This window comes from Chionomys nivalis, chromosome 19 (assembly GCF_950005125.1).
Source record: "Chionomys nivalis chromosome 19, mChiNiv1.1, whole genome shotgun sequence".
Taxonomy (NCBI): Eukaryota; Metazoa; Chordata; class Mammalia; order Rodentia; family Cricetidae; genus Chionomys; species Chionomys nivalis.
Genome location: NC_080104.1, coordinates 40073497 through 40097031, shown reverse-complemented (window position 1 = coordinate 40097031; position 23535 = coordinate 40073497). Strand labels below are relative to the sequence as shown.

General features: G+C 42.6%; 2 protein-coding genes across 3 annotated transcripts in view; one reads left to right on the top strand and one right to left on the bottom strand.

Annotated features, from left to right (window-relative positions):
• Positions 1–5436: 5436 nt before the first annotated feature.
• On the bottom strand, positions 5437–10036 carry Sowahc (sosondowah ankyrin repeat domain family member C). Its single transcript, XM_057751986.1, has 2 exons — positions 7832–10036; positions 5437–5612 (listed from the first exon to the last, which is right to left on the bottom strand). Exon 1 carries the CDS (start codon positions 9896–9898, stop codon positions 8360–8362), a length of 1539 nt encoding a protein of 512 aa, XP_057607969.1. The 5' UTR covers positions 9899–10036; the 3' UTR covers positions 5437–5612; positions 7832–8359.
• A 333-nt stretch (positions 10037–10369) lies between these two features.
• Positions 10370–23535, top strand: part of Septin10 (septin 10) — a 42165-nt gene continuing 28999 nt past the window's right edge. Inside the window, exon 1 of one of the 2 annotated variants that reach the window (XM_057794648.1) lies at positions 10370–10550. In XM_057794648.1, the coding sequence (XP_057650631.1) occupies positions 10533–10550 (18 nt within the window). In that variant the 5' untranslated portion in view covers positions 10370–10532. Of the gene's footprint in view, positions 10563–23535 lie in introns of both variants that reach the window. The other variant, XM_057794647.1, reaches the window with a different exon arrangement.

Sequence of the window (23535 nt, the reverse complement as noted above, 5' to 3'; positions counted from 1 at the left end):
GTAACTGTGATCCATGCATTCATACCGGCATGGTCTTTATTCTTTGACTATCACAGTAATTGCACCCACCTTGTCTTCTCGACAAGCATTGACGGGTGAACTCCATGACTCAGGATTTCTTGCCGAATCAGAGAGTGTACTTTGAGGACAGTGTTCCATTGTCTTTTGCACAGTGCTTTTCAAGGCTACTGGACCTTCCCACTCCCGACATTATTTCTTCCCACGGCCTCTGTCGAGGGTATCTCTAGGTCCTCCTGCGCTGGGACCCTTTGGAGTCCTGGCCTCCAGCTGCTCTCCCCCGCTAGTGACCTTTTCTTGCCCTTCTGATTTGAGCTTCTGAAAGCTGTGTCAAAGTTGTTTACCAACCCTGCTTCCTAAGCATGTATTGCCCTGGCCTTGATTGAGGATCAGGTGATGAAGTCTTCACCTGTTGGCCCACCTGACCGTGTTAGGTATAAAAACCTCCGTGGTGCTGTTCAATAAAGGGCTTCTTTTACCAGCAACTAGAGAGGTGTATGCGTGTTCAATCCTGACATCCTTCGCTCGGTTTTGGTTCCAGGCAGTGCAGGCGCGGCACAGCTGGAAGATCCAGTCAGGTGACAGGCAGGAGAAACACAAAAGATAAATTCCTTCCACCTTTCTCATATTAAATCTTTTGGATTCCTCCCTTTCAGTTATATCAGGGACATTTTGACAGCCAAATTTGCTAAGTATGCTGGACTCAGGTTTCAGTCACCCAAACAATCAGTGTAGCAACACGCAGCTCTTCAAGGCAGCAAGTTACATCCAAATCTCGGACATTAGTATCCATAGCAACAGATATAGTCAATTCCAGTATTTTATTTCCTTTTAGGTTCCTCTGGATATTCGTTTAGCCAGTGTAGTAGCTTCTCCTCTAGAAAGAGACCTTGATTGCACGGCTCTGATTCAAAGTTTGAAAGTAGTGAGCCGAGAAGATGACAAATCCTGGATATTTCCTCATAGGGCAATCAATTGCTCAGGTAAAGTCCACCGGCAGTAACGGTGAATGACCTCACCAACGTGGAAGATGATGCTTCTGATGACAAGGAAGGAACGTGGATTCAGGGCTCCAAGTTCTCAAACTTCCTTTTGTTTCTTTGGTTTTGGTCTGGCTGTTGTGGTTTACAAGGTCTTGTTCTGAGCGTCACGGTTCATGTTGAACAAGTGTTACTGGAGTGGTTAGAACTACAGCCTGGTCTCCAGCAGCCCCAACAGCTTGCTGCCCAGTCTCAACAGGCCTACTACAAAGAAGCGAGCGAGAAAGGAGATTTGTTCAGTGGCTACATTGAAAAGACGAATTAATAAAGAAGTCCAGTGACCATCTGTACTCCATCTTCAGGATCTCGACATGAAGTTTAAGTAGACAGCAAGAGCTGTGCACAGCTAAGCAGTGCTTTCCATGGGTGTGGCCCTGGGTGTTATTGTCAAGAGTTCTGGATTCTTCTGTCAGGTGGTCTGCCAGGTCAGCACCTTATGAAGTCAAAGACAAACTCCCCCTCTGCCTCTGGTACCAAATTCCACCCTTTTCCTTCACCTGGCATATGATTCTTAAGGGAATTTCAATTTCTTGAGGTTGTTGTTCCAACAGTCTTAAGAGCCAAATGGAGGGATACAAGTATCTCTTTGTAATACCTTCATCCCTGCCAGGATAGCTATGTTAACTGTACTCATTCCTTCTCCCCAAAGCCATGGTGCATAGGGTCAGAAGAACCAGGGGATTTTTACAAAGAATAAGTTTTGCAATGCAACTACCTTCCCATTTAAATCTGTGCCCCTCTAACAGTTCCGGGAATCTTATACCACCACCCCCCCCCATGAATCAGTCATTTAGAAGATATTAAAGAAAATTAATCAATGGGAGAACTGTTGCTGAGGCTTCATTTAAAACATGTAGACAGATAAGAAAAGCGTCTGTAAATAAGGCTGCTGACTTTAGCTGTGGAGTTATCCTTGGCTGCCCAGTGTCTGACCCAGGAAAGATTAAAGCAGTGGTATATTGCCTCCCAGGATGCATGAGTCAGAGCAGAGGTGTGTGGCTCTGGATTCCTGAGGATGAGTGGCTACATTCTCAGCTACAAAGGCTTTGCTTTTACAAGTAATCATATAACGTCCATAAAACTTTCAAATGTATTATACATACATGTGCACTCTAGCTAGAGAATTGAAAAATATATATACACATGTGTAGAAGTTGCATATATGTGGGAAGGTAGAGCCACCAATAATGTGACCTAATACAAAATCATAACTATTCATAAAATATTGCGCATTCTTTTTGTGTTTGTGTTTTTAGTTTCTCAGTTGTGCAGTTCTTTGGTGTGAACTCCTGTTAACTTCAGGAGGCTGGGCACATCACTGGGGAATTTTTTTTCCCCTCTCAGAGGCAAACTAGATCACAGTAACCAGTACGGGAAATTTCCAGACCATTGTCAAGAATGCTTAGCTCTACTTACTAAATTGCAAGCTAAGAGACCCCGAAAAGGTTTCTGTTGTTGTAGTGGTGGCGTTTTCTCCACACTAGGGATCAAACCTTTAGCATGCTGGGCATGCTTTTATTGAGCTGCATTTGAAGCTCCGAGAAAGACACTCTGATGAGGACTTCCAGGTTTTGATTACAACGACATCCAAGTTGGGTTAAAAACAACAAACGAACTTATATGTTTCATCTTCGAACTTATATGTTTCATCTTCGCGGTTTGTGAAGAGCTGGTTAGTGAAGAGCTGGTTAGTGTCATTCTGTATCAGGCTACCTTTGGTTAAAGCTTGGGTCAGGATGGCTTATTGTTTCTTGACCAAAAAATAAAAAAGCCAAGAAAAGCTTGCTTTAAAATGATAAATTTGGCCAGGTAATAGTGGTGCACACCTTTAATTCTAGCACTCGGGTGCAGAGGGAGCTAGATCTCTGGGAGTTGGCGGCCAGCCTGGTCTACAAAGTGAGGTCCAGGACAGCCAGGATTGTTACACAGAGAAAACCTGTCTGGAAAAACCAAAATCAAACAAATAACTAAAATGATTAATTTTTACCTTTCAAGGCTCTGGCTTCTTTTCTTTTCTTTTTGTAAAGATTTGCTTATTTTCATGTGTATGAGTGTTTGCTTACATGTATGTATGTGTGACTGGTACCCACGGAGGTCAGAAGAGGGCACAGAATCTCCCAGAACTAAGTTACAGGTGGTTGTGAGTCCATGTGGGTGCTGGGAATTGAAGCTGGGTCCCCTGGAAGAGCAGCAAGGGCTCTTAACTACTGAGCCATCTCTCTAAGCCCTGGCTTGTTACTTTCAAAGACGTGAGTGTTCTGTGTTATGAGGTAGCCCATTGCCATGTCTAAAACGACTATTAAAAATTTCTCTATGAGGAGCAATGTAGTCAAAGACACACATTATATTCATATACATAGTTCATATATATATTGTGGAAAAAAAATAAAAAAATGCCTTCTTCCCCAAACAAAGTTCTCTATGAGACACTAAACTTTATTTCCCTACCCCATTTTTGGGGGAGCAGTCATTCCACAGAATCAGTAGCTATCTGACAGTCTACTGTACTTAGAATAATAAAAAGGCTAGCTAGCATACTGTGCCAAGAGTATGCAGCTGAGTCATCCTACAAGGCACAATTTCCTTAGCCACTGAATCTTCTAAATTGCTCAAATTGAAAAATCTTAGTAAAGCTGATTTTACCTGCAGGGTTGGAATAGATGCTCTTTTGGGTGAGTAAGGGATGAGGCGGCGGGCTGGCACGTAAGGGTTGTATTGCATGAAAAATACCTTTGACTCACTTGGCATGCCTGTTATAAAGGCTTCCGTGTAAGGACCCGCTTCCACAGCACCTCAACACAAAAGGCGCTAAGCTAGGGTGAGGCCCTTAGCCGCACATCCTTCAACGATACATTCAAGTGACAAAGTAGGAAACTCATTAACAGAAGAGAAAAGCCCCTTCTCGAGATGAAATTGGCATTTAAAAAGATGATCAAGGGAAAAATGTACCACGGTGACATGAAAGAGGAAATGACGTATAAACAATCCTACCACTGTACCTTGAGAAACAAGTTCATGTGGAATTGTCCTCAAAATTATCCTCATGGGAATATCCTCCAAATATTAGGTATCTTATAAAGGTTTGACCTGTCACGTTTGGTGGTGTTTAAAAAGGGTTTCCAATCCTTTAAAAAAAATTTATGGGCACATATGTGTGTGTATGTGGACATGTGTGTACCAGTATGGGGTGGCGGATTCCCTGGTAGCTGGAGTTATGGATAGCTGGGGGCTGCCAGATGTGTTGGGAACTTAAGGCGTCCTCTGGAAGAGCAGCAAGCACTGTTAACTGCTACATCAGCTCTCAGACCCCTTTTCATGCTTTTATTGAACACACTAAATAACAGATGCCCTATGACATTTTTACATGTGTAATGTCTACTCTGCTTATATTCACCCATGACCCTCCCTCGTTCCCCTCTTCTTTTCTTAGCCCCATTTCTCCTAATAATTTCCCTTCTACTTTCTTCAAGTGTGTGTGCGCGTGTGTATACACACATAACTGAATGGATACACAACAATCTAGATTCTGCATGAATGAAAACATGAAACATTTTTCTGAGTATAGCTTTTTTCTTTCTTTCCTTTCTTTTCTTTCTTTCTCTCTCTCTCTTTCTTTCTTTTCTTTCTTTTTTTTGTTTTGTTTTTTTTTCAAGACAGGGTTTCTCTGTAGCTTTGGAGCCTGTCCTGGAACTAGCTCTTGTAGACCAGGCTGGCCTCGAACTCACAGAGATCCGCCTGCCTCTGCCTCTCGAATGCTGGGATTAAAGGCGTGCGCCACCACCGCCCAGCATGATCTCAGTTTCATACATCTTTCTACAACTGGCATAATTTAAAAGAACGCTGGTTTTCAGGAAATTACCAGAGTATTTAATTTTGAGATTCACCTCGTGATCTTTGACACTGATTAACTTGACAGGCTCTAGCTCCACCCGGGAGACAAGCAGTTGGGCGTGCCTGTGGTGCCTGTGGTGCCTGTGAGGGATTGCAATGCCGAAACATGCGCCGTACTGACAGAGCCATTTCTCAAACCTCTAAGTTTTCCTTTTTAAAAGGTAGAGGTGGAGGTAGAGGTCCTGTTCTTCGTTCAAAGAGACTCATACATCACTACTGCCAAACTACAGCAACTTTTCAAAAAAAAAAATCTGACAATGTCATGTATAGGAAAGACAGTTTCGGAAAGGAAGACACTCAAGGTCCTGAACCTTCATTTTCTACCTATAATTAGGGATGCTGTAGCCCATATCCTTAGCAAGTAGGAAAACTTTTTAAAGCTATTTTTTTAAATTAAAACGTTGAAAAGTATTTTGCAAACCATAAAACACTGCACACGCAAAGTAGCTAAAGGACTACAGAAACTTAGACAGTTCGATCTCTACTATGAACATTTTATTTTGACAAAACTTACAGATTCTGAAACTCACAAGCTTTGATCTACTTAAAAAGCAAAAGACAAAACATCACGTTACAGTATCTCAGGTGTGAACGAACCAGTGCCACATTACCTGCATTTTCTATACTATAAAAGCAAAACGACAGTCATAGTTACAAGCGTACCTGGAAGACACAAGAACAAACTCGTTTTTAAAGTACAGTCTCTGGTTCATAGATGCCTGTATTTCAATATATTGCAACTATTGGGAAATACAATTTCATGATAATTATCAAATTATACAAATCATTTTTTTCTACTTTTGATTTGGAAATTAAAAAGTAAGAGGAATGAAGTTAAGTAGCTTAAAATGTTACTGTACAAAGTACATCATGACAAGGAATGCTAGGAGTTCCCTCTGTTTGGTGTTTGTAAAGTTTAAATTTATTTTGTGTTTGTGTATATAACAGTTACGTGAGTACGGAAATGTATATTGCCATGACACACAACTGGAGGTTGGAGGACAATTTTCAGTATTGAGTTCTCTCCTTCCATTGTGGATTCAAGGGTCAAACTCAGGTCTTCAAGCTTGCAAGACAACCACTTTTATCTGCTGAGCTTTCTGGCCAGCCTAGGAATGACTCCAGGAAATTTAAATGCTTTATAGCTTTAAACTTTTAGTGTGAAAATAAAGTTAACACATGTGGAGGGATTAATAATGACTGTTCAATAGAACCTTCATGTAGTTCTGAAACATCTACTTGTATAGCTGCCTTATATGGAAATTAAAAGTCCACGATGGGAATTGTCAGCTTATTCTGCACTAGATACAGTGAATGTATATACATGAACACGTGACTGCTTTTTACACTGACTTTTCACTCATATATACAGAAAGTGCTTATCAATGTATAGATCTACTTCTTAAATCCTAAAACAAAGATAAAGGCACATAAGTGGATAACAACTTATGTGTGTGTAGTGTAGGCACAAGAGTGTTTGGGAGCACCCATGTGTGCTTATTCTGAGGCCAGAGTGGAATGTCAGGAGACTTCCTCTATGCCTTCCTTATTTTCTTGAGACATTGTTTCCCTAAACCAGAAGTCACTGTTTCAGGTAAGCTGGCTGGCCCCTGGGCTCTCAGGATCTGCCTGTCTCACCTCCCCATGCTGGCTTACAGGCACCCGCAACCCTATACCTAGCCTTTAATATGGGTGCTGGGGATCCAAACACATGTCCTTATGCTTGCGGGACACGTGCTCATACCCACTGAGCTTCCGTCTCTTTAGCCACAACTTATGCATTTCATGTGAGCATCTTCAACTCATATTTAAGCAGCTTTAACTGCTATCTTGAGAGAGAGGTGACAAACCTGTTAGGAATTTTTATGACTTTGAAAAGTTAGTTAATAACAAAATGTTGCAGCTCTGTACAACTGCGTTGTCTCCTTCACTCTGTGGGCTTGGCTGCTCACTCCTTCTATTCTGTAGGCTGTAACAACTTATATCTCAGCAATTAGACCAGAAAGACTAAGAGAGAAGGACCGCCAAATCAGTCTCCTACAGAAATTTCTAATCCTGTTACGAGATTTAATACGTTTGCGAGTTAAATTTTAAAATAATTATAAAGCCATTTACTCTAACACAAATGAATGGAATGTAATTAAGGATCACAGTTATAAAAGTGTTTAACTTTAAGGAGTAGCATTTTTTTCATTTATAAGGAAATGTAATAGCTAGCAGCACTGAAATACAGAAATGGTTCCATTTCTTCTTCCTTTTATAAAGTATACTAAACTTGCCCATTTTTAAATGGGCAAACTATTTAGCTTTTCAGTAATTACACCATACCTCTTTGAGTAGATACAAAGAAATCAAGTGAAAGAATTTGAACATTTGCAAAATATTGCTACAAAGCATAGAGATTATGAATGTATTAATAAAATTAAATGTCTCTTATATGAGAACCGTATTAAGTTGATTTAATAACTACTTCACAGAAGCATAGGCTATTAATACTTACGCTGATTTCTGATATTTTCTAAACAAGAAAAGGCTTGTTAAGTAATAAGTAAATCAGTCTAAGTATTGTAAGCTTCATCAAAAAGAAACCATAGAGTACAAACCTCAGAACGGTTAGAATTTCAGAGAAGCAAAACAAATTAGTGATAATTAAGACACACATTAAAAAAAAGTACCATAGGCTGTTAAGTGTTCTTCTATTTATGTAAAAAAATGAGATTAATAATGTACCGTATACTGAATAGTGTTATATAGGCACAATCCTATATAGGCACAAACCAGATTACAGTAACTCAAAAGCAAATGCTGCTTATTTCTTCAGTTCAGTGATTAAAACTGAAATTGCTTGTTTCAAAAAAAAAAAAATGGGAACTGCTACTTACAAGTTTCCCATCTCGAGTCACATAGTTCTCATTTGTATTTCACATTTCCACTCTGACCTGGACCTTTGCTAGCACCGTAAGGAGCAAGTGCGAACGGCAGAAAACCAGGGCAGCCTGCAGGTTTGTTCACTTACAACCATGACCAGGTTCACACACAGTTTGCCTTTTCTGACGTCCTACGAGTCACTCAGGAAAACATACTTGATAGTCCTTACTGTGCATGGTGTCTAGTAATGGTGACAGCCAAGGGGCTCTTAGTCATCAATCAGTCCCAGTTCTCACACGTTCCTGGTTACAAGGGTGGGGTGGGGGAAGAGGCACAAATCATTGCATCATGAATCATTCCAGAAGTTCTCTTGCCCCAAAATGCGATCAGGGAAGGATTACTACAGATCCACCCCAAGTCTGCAAGTTACAATGCTAATTTATGCTGTCTTTTCGGGTTCCACTTTCTTATCCACTGCCAGTATTAGTCTATCTGGAAGAAAACTAAACCTTAGCATTTCTAGCAGGAATTATTTTGTTTTTTTACCCAAATACATTGGACTTCGGTCTCAGTTTGAAGGAAGATGAGTGGCCCTTAAGGGACCTTTCCTCTTCCTCCTCTTCGCCCTCCTCCAGTGGTTGCTCGGTGTCCTTGAATGAGGGAGTGGTGTGAATGATCTGGGTTCGGAATCGGATTTTGTTGAGCCGTGGTTTTAACCGTCCGCTGGAGCTGCCCAAGGCTTTGCGACCTGAATCTTTCGCCTTGCTCCCGACCTCGGCGACGTGGTGGTGGTGGTGGTGGTGGTGATGATGTTCGGTGCCATCTTCCACGCCCTGGGAGAGTTTGTAAGTGATGAGGTGTGACGGGAGCACCTTTGAAAGTCTCCAGCGCCCACTCCCGCGGCCGGTGGCACTGTCCCCATCATCTTCGTCCATGACGCCTACCAGGTTCTTGATCTCCTCTGCGATGCTCTCACTCAGGTATTGAGAGGCCTTTCTCCCGCTGTAGTCCCTGATGTCCACATCTGCGTCGTAGGCCCCCACGAGTAACTTCACCACCTCTACGTGCCCGTGCATGGCTGCCAAATGCAGGGCCGTGTAGCCTCCGCTCGACCTGGCATTGATGTTCACTGGCAGCTGGTGTTTGCTGGCAAAGTTGACCAACATGGCCAGGAGCTCCTGCCTGCCGTGCTTGGCGGCCCAGTGGAGACAGGTGAAACCGGTGATGAAGTCTCGCTTCGACAGCAGGCCAGGCTCACAAGTGAGCAGCCCTTCTAGGCTGTCCCACTTGCCCTCCGAAGCCGAGAGCATCCAGGCGTGCTCCAGAGGATCCAGCGTCACCGAGCCCCCACCGCTGCTCTCCTCTTCGGCGGATGACGAAGCCAAGGATGCGCTATCGGAGTCGCCCCCTCCTCTGCTGCGACCTCCTACGGAGTTACCATCCCCGGGACACACGCTCCTCTTGAGTTGAGGGGAGCTGCCCATCACCAGGTCCCGAAAGTTCTGACGGGCCGACCTCGGCGTATTTGGCCCACTAAGAGAACTGCCCCCTTCAGCTTCCTCACCGCTGTGTGCAGGGAGTTTCAGGTTCTCGCCAGGCCCGGGGACTGACGCCCAGGACACGGTCTGGACCTCCTGTGGCAAGTCCTTAGACGGGGCCCCACTTTGAGCAGGGATCGGAGGCTCCTGGTCGCTGAGTTCGCTCCCCGGGCCGAGAGACAACTGTGGATCTGTCCCCTCCTGGAGCTGGCTGCCCTCGCATGGCTTGGCTGGAAAGTCCGGGACTTCAGGCTCCTCAGTCACCTCGATACGCGGTGGATCCCGGGGGAGTGAGGCCTCAAGCGGAGGGGACCCCCCTGCACAGAACCTCTTCTTGAGATGCACGTACTTGGTCCCATCCGCGGGATCGGTGCGCACGGTGGCCACCGCGTTGACCAGATCCTTGAAGTGTTCGCGGGCGCGGGTGCGCTGCTCCCGGGGGCCGCCCAGGGCGTCCCTGAAGTGTTGCACCAATTCTGAGTGTCGGGCCCGGCCCCCGCGCTCAGTGAGAAAGCGCACGATCGCCTCAGAACTCGGCTCCATCCCGCAGCTCAGCTCCTCGGCCCCGGGACGGTTCAGCCCGACAGCATAGCCGCACGTCTGGAGAACCGGGAGAGAGAGAGCGACTAGGTGCACGCGACGCCAGCTTTAGAACCCGTCCCGCGAGCGCTGACACCGCCTTACTGGGGCTGTGTCCCAGTAGACACGCCCCACCACGCCCACTTCCGTTTGGGCCGCAATCTCTGCGCCAGTCTGCGGCCCCCGGGCCACGCCCACTTCCGGGCTTCGCGCGGGCCGGCAATCGCTGGTTCCGCCTGTGGCGGGGCGTCGAGGCGCCTAGCGTTTTCTCCAAGTGCCATATTTCTGGTCACCCTCTTCCCCCGCCCGGTGGCTTTTTCGCCTAAACCATCCCGAGGGAGCACGCCCGGGAGAGCCTCGCCCGGAGCGCGGGAAAACTCCTGACAGTCATGGGCGAGTCCCCACCCCCGCCGGCTTTGGCCCCGCCCCAGCCGCCTCTCGGCAGCGGCCGCCCCGCCCATTAACGGCTGCGGGTCGCCTGGCTCGCCCCGCCCCGCGCCCCGCCGGTTACGCCCAGCGGGTCCTCTCTCCGCAGCCGCCCGGGACGTGCGTTTGGGTCCGGCCTGAGACCACCGTTTCGTGACGTCTCACCAGGGCTATGGCCGCTTTCGACGAGGTGCGGCAGCTGGTGAGCCCCGCGCCCTTGTGTTCCCCGGTCCCGGCGGCACTGCCCTGAGTCCCCGCCCCGCCCGATCTCCTCGGGGCCAGCGGGATTGTGACTCCCGCGTGCCGTGGACAGTGGGCTCCCTGCTGCCCCAGGGCGAGGGCTGAGGAGCTCTGGCGAGCGACTATGGTTGTGGGGGAAGTTAGATTCGCCAGGCTTCCTGGTCCTGGCCGAAGGGGGGGGGGGGGTCTTAATTAAATCCGGGATGATGACTGATGGCTGTCACCTTGTAACGGTTTTTGTGAGCAGGCCTTGTCATCCGCCTAGTTTTGTGCAATTGTGTACTCGTCCCGGCTGCTAACCGGGAAGTCGGCTTTCCTGGCTTTTCCAAAACTTGGCAGTTTTACCGTTTTGCGTGGTGGTTCTGTTTTGCTTTCCCCTCTCGTAATTAAAAGAACGTATGACCGATCCTATGTCTTGTGCGTTTCAAATAACTTTTGCATAACATGTTGATACTGGATACTAAGTCATAGTTATCCGGATAACCATACTGTTTTCATAATACCAATCTCTTGTAATCTTGCCTTTGTTCCCATCATTTTATAACTGTTCTTGGAGTTTTCCAGATGCTGCACGGGCACGGGTATAACGGCCTCTCTATGTCTACTTCCCTAACAGCTGCGTGCAGTAGATAATTTTTTGTTTTGCTACCTTAAAAACTCCAATTTTGCCTTTATTTAGTATGAATGAAAATAATCCTCTTACTTAACCTTAAATACCTTGATATTGGTAGCATTTTCGCAGGATTCTTAATCTCAAGCAATATTACTCTATTAAACATTTTCCAAATAACTTCCTACTTACCTGAAACTAGTGACTTTTATTGTGTCTCTATACTTCATTTTCGTTGTAGAGCTTATTTCTGTAGCCTAAAATAAAAATAAATCAAAATAGTTAAATGCTATAATTTCCATGTGAACTTGAACTATGGCCATTTACATGAAAAAAAAAACCCATCATATATTTTAGCTACAAAAACCTTAATGGCCCTCCAGTAAAACCACCCTCTCATGAAAAGTATTGTCACCGTGTAGTGACTTACCAGTACCATCTAAGTCTTCAGCACCATGAAACCCTGATTTCTTCTTAGGTGTCTGCTCACTAATACAAGGTCTTATTCTAGAAACATACATTGGACACACTAACTGCATTTTCATCTATCACCATATTTGCTATGATACTGTCTGCTGTGGGTGAATTATTTGATATCTACATGCAAATGAAGTTCTACCATATTTTAAATCTGTTTATTGCTTCTTGTAAGGAGAGGTTTATATTATGGCTCATATACTTTTTTTGGCTCATATACTTTTATAGAAAGCTGAAAACATTGGAATTATTATTTGTAGTTAATAGTGGTAGCATTTATGGGTAAAATTCTGTGAGGATACAACAGTCATAATTTTAGGGAGCAACAGTCATAATTTTAGCAGCTGTTTTTTTGTTTTGTTTTTGTTTTTTGTTTGTTTGTTTTTCCAGACAGGGTTTCTCTGTAGCTTTGGAGCCTGTCCGTCCTGAAACTAGCTTTTGTAGACCAGGCTGGTCTTGAACTCACAGAGATCTGCCTGCTTCTGCCTCCCGAGTGCCGGGATTAAAGGCGTGTACACCACTGCCTGCTTAGCAGCTGTTCTTTATGTTGGTTTTGATTTAGTTAAATTAATCTTGGAAGTCTAGATGTGGTGGGTTCCCCAGCCCCTCCAGGGTCGTTTAGGCAGTCATGGGTCGTAAGGCTAAGTAAGGGGCTTAGCAAAGGTACGGTAGGAGAACTGAAGGCATCTCCTCTGACTCCTGTCTCCTCTTTACCATCAGGTCAGGTTTTTGCTCCAGCAGAACATATACTCAAACTGGAATGCAGATTTGGAGACTACTTCATATTTTTCTATTTTGATGGGCAGAGGAACCAGCGGGATTCAATAGAGGGTCAAGGGAGGCTAAAAGGGGGGGGGGCTGTGAATAGTATCAAAGAATATTGTGAAATTGTCGTATTGAAAACCATTATTTTATATAAATGATATATGTTAATGATAATAAAGAGGGCAGATTAAGTTTACCACGATACCTACCTATAAAGCACTTGGGGTGGGATGGGGGGTGTGGGGTGTGTGTGTGAAGGATGAGACAGGAGGATCATAAATTAAAGTCAACCTAGGCTACATAATGACTTCAAGACTGAACTGGATTAGGTAGAGAGACATTATCTAAAGAAACAAAAAAAGCTGGGCAGTGGTGGTGCACACCTTTAGTTCCAGAACTTGGAAAGAAGAGGCAGGTGGATCTCAGTGATTTCGAGGCCAGCCTGGTCTTCAAAGCAAGTTCCAGGATAGCCAGGACTGTTGCACAGAGAAACACCAAAACCAAAACCAAAAACAAAACAACAATAAAAAAAAAGCAAAACAAGAACTAAGAGTCCCAGTTTATTTTACCCTCCATGTTGGCCACATTTATGGAGACTGTGAGAAATTCTTTTTCGTGTGTGTGTGTGTGTATGTGTGTGTGTGTATATATATATATATATATATAGAGAGAGAGAGAGAGAGAGAGTTCATACATTGTGAAATAAGTATCTATTCACAGATACCTAATATGTTGTGAGTTGTCTACACTTGTTTTTTCAAGACAAATGACCATTATACACAGTAATACTTTGTTTGACTGCATGTGTATTACTTAGCAAGAATTACTTGAATACTTGAAAATGCAGATAGCTGTCTTACTGAGGGAGACTGTTAGTAAGGTGGTACCGTATGTAGAGATGAGAACCATTACTCACATATGTCTTGCTTAGCTTAAGTCATCTGTGGCGGTCGTCATGGATGGATTGCCCAGATCAGATGGTCTGTGGTTGTGTCTGTGAGGACTGTCTTGATAGTTGACGTGGGAATACCCAGCCCACTATTGGCAGTGCCTTCCCTGGCAAGAGGTTCTGAGCTGTAGAAAAAATCCAGGAGAGAGAAAGCAAAAAAATGGATCTTTTTCTCTAAAGTACAGTTGCTAGTCTCTGTCTTTTATTGGGGAATGAGAATACTCATATTTATAGTTATTAGTGAAAGGCATGTATTAGTACTGTTTTCCTAAATCTCTTTTGATTTATTGATCTGGTATTTATTTTTCCCCTGTGACCTTTTGGGTATGTTCCCTCCAATATTCCTTCCATTATCCTCCTTTTATTTGGCTTATTGGCCATAAATTCCATTAGTTTGTTTTAGTCCTATAAAATTTTAATTCTTCCTTCAAATTAGGATAGGTAGTTTTGCTGAGTATAAAAGTCTAGGTTGACAGTTTTTGGTCTTTCAGAACCCAGAATACAAATCTAAGCCCTTCTTGACTTAAAATTTTGTATCAAATCATCAGCTGTTATTATGCCTGGTTTACTTGCTTGCTGTAATTAATTAAACATGCTGACCAAAAGAAACTTGGAGGAGGAATAGATTTATTTGACTTACGCTTTCAAGTCACAGTGCATCACTGAAACAAGTGGGGCTGGGGACCATGTAGGAACACTGCTGGCTGGCTCACATTTAGACTTGCTCCTTGACTCCTGCTCAGACAGTTTTCTTATACAGCCCAGAAACACCTACCCAGGGGATGGCATGATCCACAGTGGACTGGGCCTCCCAATTAACCAATCAAGACAGCATCTCACAGACATGAGACTCCCTCAGATGACTAGACGACAGCTGGGGTTAACTAAGAAAACCACCCTTTCTCTGTTTGCCTTTAGAATTTTAACTATAATAAGACATGGAAAATTTTGTCTTTTCCATTTAGGGTTGTTAGAGTACCACTTTCTCTAGAATGGGAAATTTTCTTGTAAATACTTTGTCTATGGCAAGGAATTCTTCTCTATCCATAATTCATGGATTTGGTCTTTTTACGGTGGCCCAAAGCTACTTTGTCTTCAAGCCCTGATCTCTTTATTTTCTGCATTATCTTCACGGCTGGTGAAGTTTGCCACTGGGCTCTTCATTTGGCTTATTGCATTTTTTTTTCTTTACAGAGTCATTTCTTTTTTTCTTGTTGGTTTTTTGAGACAGGGTTTCTTTGTAGTTTGGAGCCTGTCCTGGAACTAGCTCTTGTAGATCAGGCTGGCGTTGAACTCACAGAGATCTGCCTATCTCTGCCCCCTGGGTGCTGGGATTAAAGGCGTGCGCCACCACCACCTGGCTTCAGAGTCATTTCAATTTGGCTTTTCTTCATCAATTTTTTCATTATTGAGTCTGTTTTCATATCTTGAATTCACTTCTTCACTTTATTGTTTTTATTTTCTCTTGGGGTGCATTCTTTGAGTTTTTGAACATTTCCTTCCTTCCTTTTTTTCCTTCCTTCCTTCCTTCCTTCCTTCCTTCCTTCCTTCCTTCCTTCCTTCCTTCCTTCCACTTTTCTTGACTTCCATTTTTGTAGTTGAGATTATCCTCTCCCCACTTTATTTCTTTTGCTGTGGGATTGGCACTTGGAGCTGTGGTCACTGTCCCTGCCCTTCCCCTGAGAGTCAGCAACTATCAGTGATAGCAATCGCTATCCAGTGTCAACATACCCTTGGCTGGGCTCTGCTTCTGCTGTCACATGCTATGACTTTCCATGTCTGGGTGCTCTACTCTAGGTCATCTCTAACTTGCTTCCCACTTCCAGCCCTTCTCTGCATGTTTGAGACCCTGGGTGTTGGGTACCCTACTCTGATCACACCCTGCCTGCTTCCCACTTCTTATACGTATTGTGGGCCCTCACACGTCTGATGTCCTTCCCTGAGTCAGCTACAGCCTCCTTCTTTCTTCTGAAACCTCTGCCACTGTATTTTTGTGGATTTCACATACCTAGGTGTCCTACTCTGCCCTTTGCTGTGTTGCTGTGGGTCCTTGGATACCTGGGCCCCCTACTTACTCCAGTCTGTGTCGCATTTCTGCCATCTCTGCTGACTGAAGTGTTTTGTTGTTGTTTGAGAATTTCCCAGAGGAGATGTAGGGGATGTAGGGGAGCTGTGTTTCGAAGCTTGCTCCCTTTACTAGGCTCCTGAGCATGAGCATGAGGAGTTCACCACTGTACTCCCCACTGCTGTTGTAGCACTCAGCTGTTGGACTGCATACCGACCTCTCTGGCTAGTAGGCATCCCTGCAGCCCTGCCTTCCTCAGTGCTTCCTGAGTAGCTCCCTGCAATTTTCATGCATTAGGCCTGTTGAAATTCTGGGTGGTTTCAGTATCTGTTTAGATGATCCTCTTAGACTTTGCCTTTACAATAGTTGACCTCCTTTCCTTAGGTATTCTTTTAGATTTTATGCTATGTTAGCCTCTCTTTCTAATGGATAATGCCTGATTTTGTCATTGCACAAAACTAAAAATCTCAGTTTCAGATACTTCGGTCTGTATGCCTTCTACCTTCCTTGTTTACTCCCTAACTATCCCAGCTCCCTCAAATCTTTGCTCTAATCTATTATTTCTACTTGCTTTCTGGTTCCCTTTTAGTCCCCTTTGAGTTCATTATTATCATTGTTTAGAATCATTCCCTTGCACATCTGCTCCTTCTGCCTCAAAGTCTTTTCCTGGCAGAATTCCACACTTAATACCAACCAGATTGTCTCTAGGATCCACTTTTGTGCCAGATGGAGGAAAAGTACATCAACAGTCTCACTAAATGTTTTTGACCTTAAATTATTTTTTGGTCTCCTATGATAACTAATTTTCATTATCCCCTGATAGGATTTATAATCACCACACATTTATGAGGGTGTTTGCAGAAAGATCTGACTGAACAAGAAATACATCCTGAATGTGTAGGGCACCATCCCATGGTCTGGGGGCCCATAGTGAGTATAAAGGAGAAAGCAAGCTAAGGGCTAGCATTCATCTTCCTGCTTCATGACTGCACATACTGCCTTAGCCACCCTGTCACCATGATTTTCCCTCATGACTGACTACGCTGAAACTATGAGCCTAAACAAACCCATCCTTAAGTTGCTTTTGCTAGGTATTTTATTACTGCAAGGAGAAAAGTAACAAATCCATCACCTTTCTATTATACGGGATTACCTGTGACAAGTAAAAGTCCACTTTGACTCACAGTTCTGGAGGTTTTAGTCCATGACTAATTCACCTCAGTACATTGGGCATGTTGTGGAGTTGCACTTATTGATAGTGACTTAATAGTGAACCAAAGAGATAGCCATCTTCCGAGAGCTAGGAAGCAAAGAGATAGCCATCTTCCGAGAGCTAGGAAGCAAAAGAGAAACAGATCAGTGTCAAACAAGTAACTCTGAGGGCACACTTGAGGGTATCTTAGCCTTGTAGTAAGCTCCACCTCTTGTTCCCTCCTTTGGTTATTGTACCAATGAAGGGACAAGCTTCTAACACTTAGGCCTTTGGGGGGACATTCCAGATTCAAACTTTAGCAACATCAGGAACTCCTATGTGACCTAAAATTGTTTTTATTGTAGTTAGTTTCTCTGGCTCTGTGATAGAACATTGACCTAAAGCAACCTGAGGAGAGAAGGATTTGTTTCATTTTAACTTTACAGTCCTTCCAGGGAAGCAAAGGCAGGTATGACAAGAACTTGGAGCTAGGAACTGAAGCAGAGACCATCAAGTGTGTTTACTGCCTTATTTCTCCTTGTCTTGCTCAGTCTGCTTTCTTATACAGCTCAGGACCATCTGTGCATGAGTGGCAACACCCACAACCGGACTAGACCCTTCTTTATCAATCATTAATTAAGAAAATGACTCCCAGATGTACATACCACAGGCCAGTGTGATGACGGCAGTTCTTCAGTTGAGGTTCACTCTTCCTAGGTGACTCTATCTAGTTCATGTTGACAAAATCTAACTATTATAGCCCTTTGCTAGTTCCCCTACCCTCTTTTTTTCTCTCAGATGAAGATATGACAATACCTTTTGTGAAAGGGTCAGATAATACATTTTGTCAGGTGTGTGAGCCCTGCAGTCTGCAGAAGCTATGTCACTGCAGGAAAGGTGAGCATCCAAATGAATAGGAGTGGCACTCTAACACCTGCCTAGACTCCACACATTCGTAGATTTCCTCTTTAGCTGTCTCTGACTCTTGGAGTTGTTTCTAAATTCTTCCATATTTAAGTACCAGAGTTCCCCATGGCTCAGTCCTGTGATTCCTCTGTTTCTTGTTTGTGGTTTTCTTTCTATTGGTCATCAATTATTTCAGTTGGGATCTTCTGTTACAGATCCTATAGGCTGATTTCTCTTTTATAAAAATAAAATTGGTTGAGAATGTCATGTTATCGACATATGAGAGTATACTGTATATCATGTTTACCCCTCCATCTTCCTGTTCCAACTCTAGTGCCATCCCTCCCACAGCCTCCTCTCAAGTTAATGATCTTTATTGTACACACAAACCTATTGAGTCCAATTAGTATTACCCAGATGTATATATATTTAAGGCTGATCAAGGATTGTTTCTACTTGTGGTTTGATCTACTTCCATACTAAACTTTTTAAAACAAAAGTGAATTTATGTTTCTCCAATGCAAGAATCATTTCAAAGCTATTCTTTATTTTTTGACATTGTAATTGTGTCATTTCTCCCTTCTTTTTTTCTTCCAAACCCTTCTATATACCCACCCACATTGCTCTCTTTTAAATTCTTTTTTTCTTTAATTGTTGTTTTATATATATATACACACACACACACACTCACATGCATGTATACATATATGTGTATATACATGTACATACATATATACCACATATACATAAATATATACCCTACTCTGTATAATGTTCCTTATGTATATGTTTTCAGGGCTGACCATTTGGTATTGGATAACCAACTAGTGTGCTCTTCCTGGGGAATATCATTTCTCCTGCTCTCAGCGTTCCTCAGTTGCTGTAGTTTGTAGTTCTTTGTGAAGGTTGAGGCCTCTGAGCTTGTTCATGTTTTTTATGTTTGTTATGTTAGCATGTTTATTGGTGTCATCCTTGTTCATCTTAGGTTTAAACAGTCATGTTGGTGAGACTTGATGGGCATAGTGTCCTACATTTCTAGGAGACACAATCTTACAGCAAGCTCCCTCTTCCTCTGTCTAAATCTTTCTGTCCCCTTTCCCACAGTGATCCCTGAACCTTAAGTGTAGGAGTTTTGTGGAAGATTGATCAGTTGGGTCTGGGCTCCACAACTCTGCGTTTGATTGGTTGTGGTTTTCTGTCCTAGTCTTCATCTGTTACAAAGAGAAGTTTCCTTGATAAGGGGTGAGGACTCCATTTATCTGTGTGTATAAGGAAAAATATTTAGAATGTTGTTAGGGTTTATGTTGATTTAGACAAGTGGTGATTGTAGGTTTGCTAAGATCATTCAAGATCCATGACTTCACTGTTCCTGGGTAAATGGCCAGGTTTTCAGTACTAGGAATGATTTCCATCTTGTTGTGCTATCTTAAATCCAGTTAGAGAGCTGTTGGTTACTGCCAAGGTATGCATACCACTACTGCACCTTAGAGTTATCATGCTGGTTATTGTTGTGGTTAATAGCATCATAATTGGATAGGACTTTCGGTTGCTTATCTCTTTCAGATTCTTGCATTTTGCCTTCTGGTACCACTAAAGTTAGTCCTCAGGGAGGAGGCTTTCATGTCAGATCTAGCTCAGGTCTCCTAGGCCTGAGTATGAAGTGCATGCTGTCTTCAGCAAGAGGAACTTACCATTCACCTTTGGGGAGCAACCAAGGACAATAGACAAAAGCCTGTAATTTTGGGGGAGTCTCTTGACAACTCTGACCTCTGACCAACCACTCAAACAAGTGCTTCATATGCCTGGTGCTGGGTTTTTGTTAGATGACCTGTGACTCTTGAGTGAACTGTAACTCAGTGCTAACACATTACCCATGTGATACTTAATAGATCTTTGTTATTGACTGTGAAAAGTATTGGTGGTTGTCCACAAGTAACTCTTATTTACTTACTAATCCCAAAGTGCAAAAGTAATAATGCTGGTTCTGGAGAGATGTCAGTGGTTAATATCATGGTTTCTCTTTCAGAGGACCTAGGTTCGTTTCTGAGCACATCCGTGGACAATAGACAAAAGCATATTACACAAGCACCTGTAACTCCAGTTCCAGTGTGTCCAGTGCCCTCTTCTAATCCCCGTGGGTACCAGGCAGACACATGGTGTGTAGATGTACATGCAGACAGCACACCACTACACATAAAAATAAAATAAAACATAGTGACATGTTTGGATATGCCAAGGAGAGGCAGCTATAAAGGGCTTCCTTTAAGTGAAAAGGTAGACTTTTCGTAAATACTTAATACGGAAGAACATAAAATCATATGCTAGGATTATAAAGATAAATATAGGAAGGAAAAAAATTTTATTTATGAAATTGTGAGAAAAGAATGAAATGTGGTAATTTTATTACAAACTACAAAAGTTATAGTCACAATGCATGCTTAATTAAGATAGAAAAGATGTTTATGGTTCTGCAACCCTTGCCTGTAGTTTTATTCACCTGCCTAAGCTCTTGGGATATTTTTCTCCCCTACCTTCCCTAAAATTGCATCAAAATATGCCAATTCATATCCTATTTTCTTTCCTGTTTATCGTAACATCCACCCAGTGACCTCACTTTGTGACGCATGGAAGCACTTGTCAAATTTCTGTAGCACTGATGGGACCCACAGCCTCCTCTTCAGCTTCACCTCCTCTGCGGTCGTCCTTGCACTTGCATGGGGATTCCTGAGGCCCGAGTGACAGTTCTTCACAACTTTGTTGCCATACATCTATGTTTACCATTTTGTTTGTCACTTCTTCTCCCCTCTGTGCTTTATTTACTGGCTGGGTGGAGAGGAGCTTTTTCTTCCACAGTTCTTTCTCTGACACTACAGCGCTCATCCTATTATATGCATATGTTTCAACTGTACTAAAATGTATATTCCAAGAATACCGACTGACTTAGCTTTGATCCACATTGCCTGGTGTCTGTTACACTTTCTTTAAAATATATGGCTTTTTAAAAATTAGTATTTAGTTCATTTGGGGAATAAGTGAAAAGTGTGTTATTGGTAGACTTTCTTCTGTTTCCTTGGTGTCACCTCCCCTCCTTGCCCCAAAAAGGTACATTTTAAGATGTTTCTGTGAATAATTATTTCTTCTTCCTTACCCTTCTCTGGCTTCTCTTTCATTTTCTTTACCTGGCCTTGGTAAAACCAGCAACTTCTCAATGCCTAGTTTTTCTATCATTTGGCCTGCATGGAACAGGGCCCAAATAAATCTGATTTAATTCCCACAACAACAAAATACAGCTTTAGTGTGTCTCTTCTTATTAATCCATCATGCCTCTACATGTGGTTTCTGTGACTTATTCTTCATTTTTACTACATCATACTTTCATGATGCTTTGCTAGAACTTAGAGTCCGAATTGAAAGGGACCCAAGAAAAATCAATATTTTCATATCCCGTTGAGTTTCCAAAACAAGTTTTGCCTTTTTACGTGCTAAGATTAACAAAATGAATCTGAATTTACTCCCGTTTCTTTATGCATTACCTACAGAATTTAAATGTTCTGGAAATTATTTTGTCGTACTGTGAGTTAGGGAGAGCTGGCTTCCCTGATATTAGCCTATTATATCATCAAAGGATGACGAGGAAGGAGTGTATTCAAACATCTGTAGTCTGTTTTATGGAGAAGAGACTCATTAGGAGCTGGAGTGAGTGGATTAGAGAGGCAGATTTTTAACAGAGTTGGGAAGAGATTCCCCAAGGACTAGAGAGACTAACAAAAGGGTGGTGGAGCTTACCCATAGCTCTGGACTTGGGCCCTGGAGAGGTTAGACAGTATTATAAATCATATCAACAGGAGCCTTGCCCTCCAACAGGGAGGCAGAACTTTGTATCTGGAGAAAGTAAGCCGGTGAGAAATAAAAGATTTATTTATTGGTCTCGAGCTGCTCAAGTATGCCAGAGATTAAAAGTACCAGATTTGGGATAATATTTGAGTGCCAGGCTGAATAAATCTGAAATGGTCTCTCATTTTGTGTCAAAGAAAAAATTTGTCCCTTCGTTAGATTGGATAATATGGATAAATCAGTAGGATACTCAGTGCTCAATGTCACTTCCTGATAAAATGTATTACCTGCTCACACCTGAGCATGCGTTTCTTCTGTGAGTACCACCCATCACATTCTCTGAACTGTACTAGAACAATGCCATTTAAACCTTTTTAAAAAATACTAGCAAGAGAGTGGTTTTCAGTTTTTAATCAGCAATGAATTGTGGTTAGATTTTGTGACAAGTAGTTTAGTAGGTAGTTGAGTTAGTAAAAATTTCTTAGATATAGCAGAAGGTTCCTCTTTTGTAAGACATAGAGGCAAAGGTATTTGTTATAGCGTAGTTCATTTGTAGTAATAGCAAAGGGTGCTATCTCAATAAAGAGAAGCATACACTACAGTACAGAATAGAACATTATGTCATAGAATCAGATAATGTTACATGAAACAATCTCTTGAGGAGACTCAGAAAACAACAGCAACAAACAGTGTTGTGTTGAAGAATTGGCTGCTATTGTTAGATACACAAAGGAGTTCAGCACAGACACATACTTAGGTTTGTACATCTCCTCTAGAGGGATTAATGAGAGACTGGTAACCTTACAGGAAGAGACCTGCGATGCTAAGAAGTCAGGAGTGGAAGCATCAGGGCTGCTTTTGTAATACTCCTTTATTGTTGTTGTTGTTGTTATTATTTTTGACAATTTTACATAACAGTACTTACATCATTTCTTTCCCTGACTCTCCCCCTCCAACTCTTCCAAGTCCTCTACCCTACGTTTTCTCAGATTCATGACCTCTTCTTTGATTATGTATCTGTATGTGTTTTTGTGTATGGATGTATATATAAGTACAACCTGCTGAATCCAATTTGCTGTTGTTCTTATGTGTGTGTGTTTAGGGTTTACTGCTTAGGATTAGATAACCTATCGGGGACTCCTCTGGAGAAGCCTGATTCACTGTCAGTGGCAATTAATTGCCTGTAGCTCTTCATGTTGGTATAGGGCCTTGTGAGATTTTTCCTCTTCACACCGGCGTGTCGAGTGGTGGTGTCACTACACTGTAGGGTTTTTTAGACAACCAGATTGTTGAGACTTCATAGATCTAAGTTTCCCTATCTTGTGTAGAAGACCCCATCTCGAAGTGAGCATCCAGGTCCACTGGCTCCTACAATCTTTCCACCTCCTCTTTTGGGGTATTTTCTATACATTAGATGTGGAAGCTGTGTTATACATCTGTATTAATGATAGTATCTTTTGTAATGTGAAGAATAGAATTCAGGTCCATGTTCATGCTAGGCAAGTACTCTACCATCTGACCTATAATCCGAACTCCTTAATATTAAAGAAAGCAGTTATTTTCATTGTATATCTTGTGCTGTACTCAGAAGTCGTATAGAAGTGTTACTGAGTTGGCACAGCTTGTTGTTTTCCCTTTCTCAACTATTAGGAATCGTACGCTTGAATTTGGTTTACAAATTGGGGTAGTAACCTCCTTATTCAGATCATACCTGTTAGCCTTTCTGAACCCGTTTCTTCTTTAGGAACTCCAGGAATAGTAATATACAGAGCTCAGGTTTTTTGTAAGGACTGCATAAGAAAATGATTTACTAGATTAGCACAGTGTGGCATATATAATAGATCTTCTGTACACACACACACACTTCAGTAGGCTGACTAAACAGCTTGTTTCCGTGTAACTACCCCTGTCTTCCCAGCTGTCCGGTACAGGAATATTCATAACATTTCTGTTTTCCCCTGTCACGCTATAGTGGGATGTACCTAATTCTGAGCACTGCTTTGGCTTATTAGAGTATTCCTAAAGCAGGCTAGTTAATTTCTTTGTATTCCTATAATGACTTCTAAATAAAAATAGTGTTCTTGCCTTTCCATGCAAGTGAGAGCTTACAATTTATTATTTGTGTATCTGTATATTA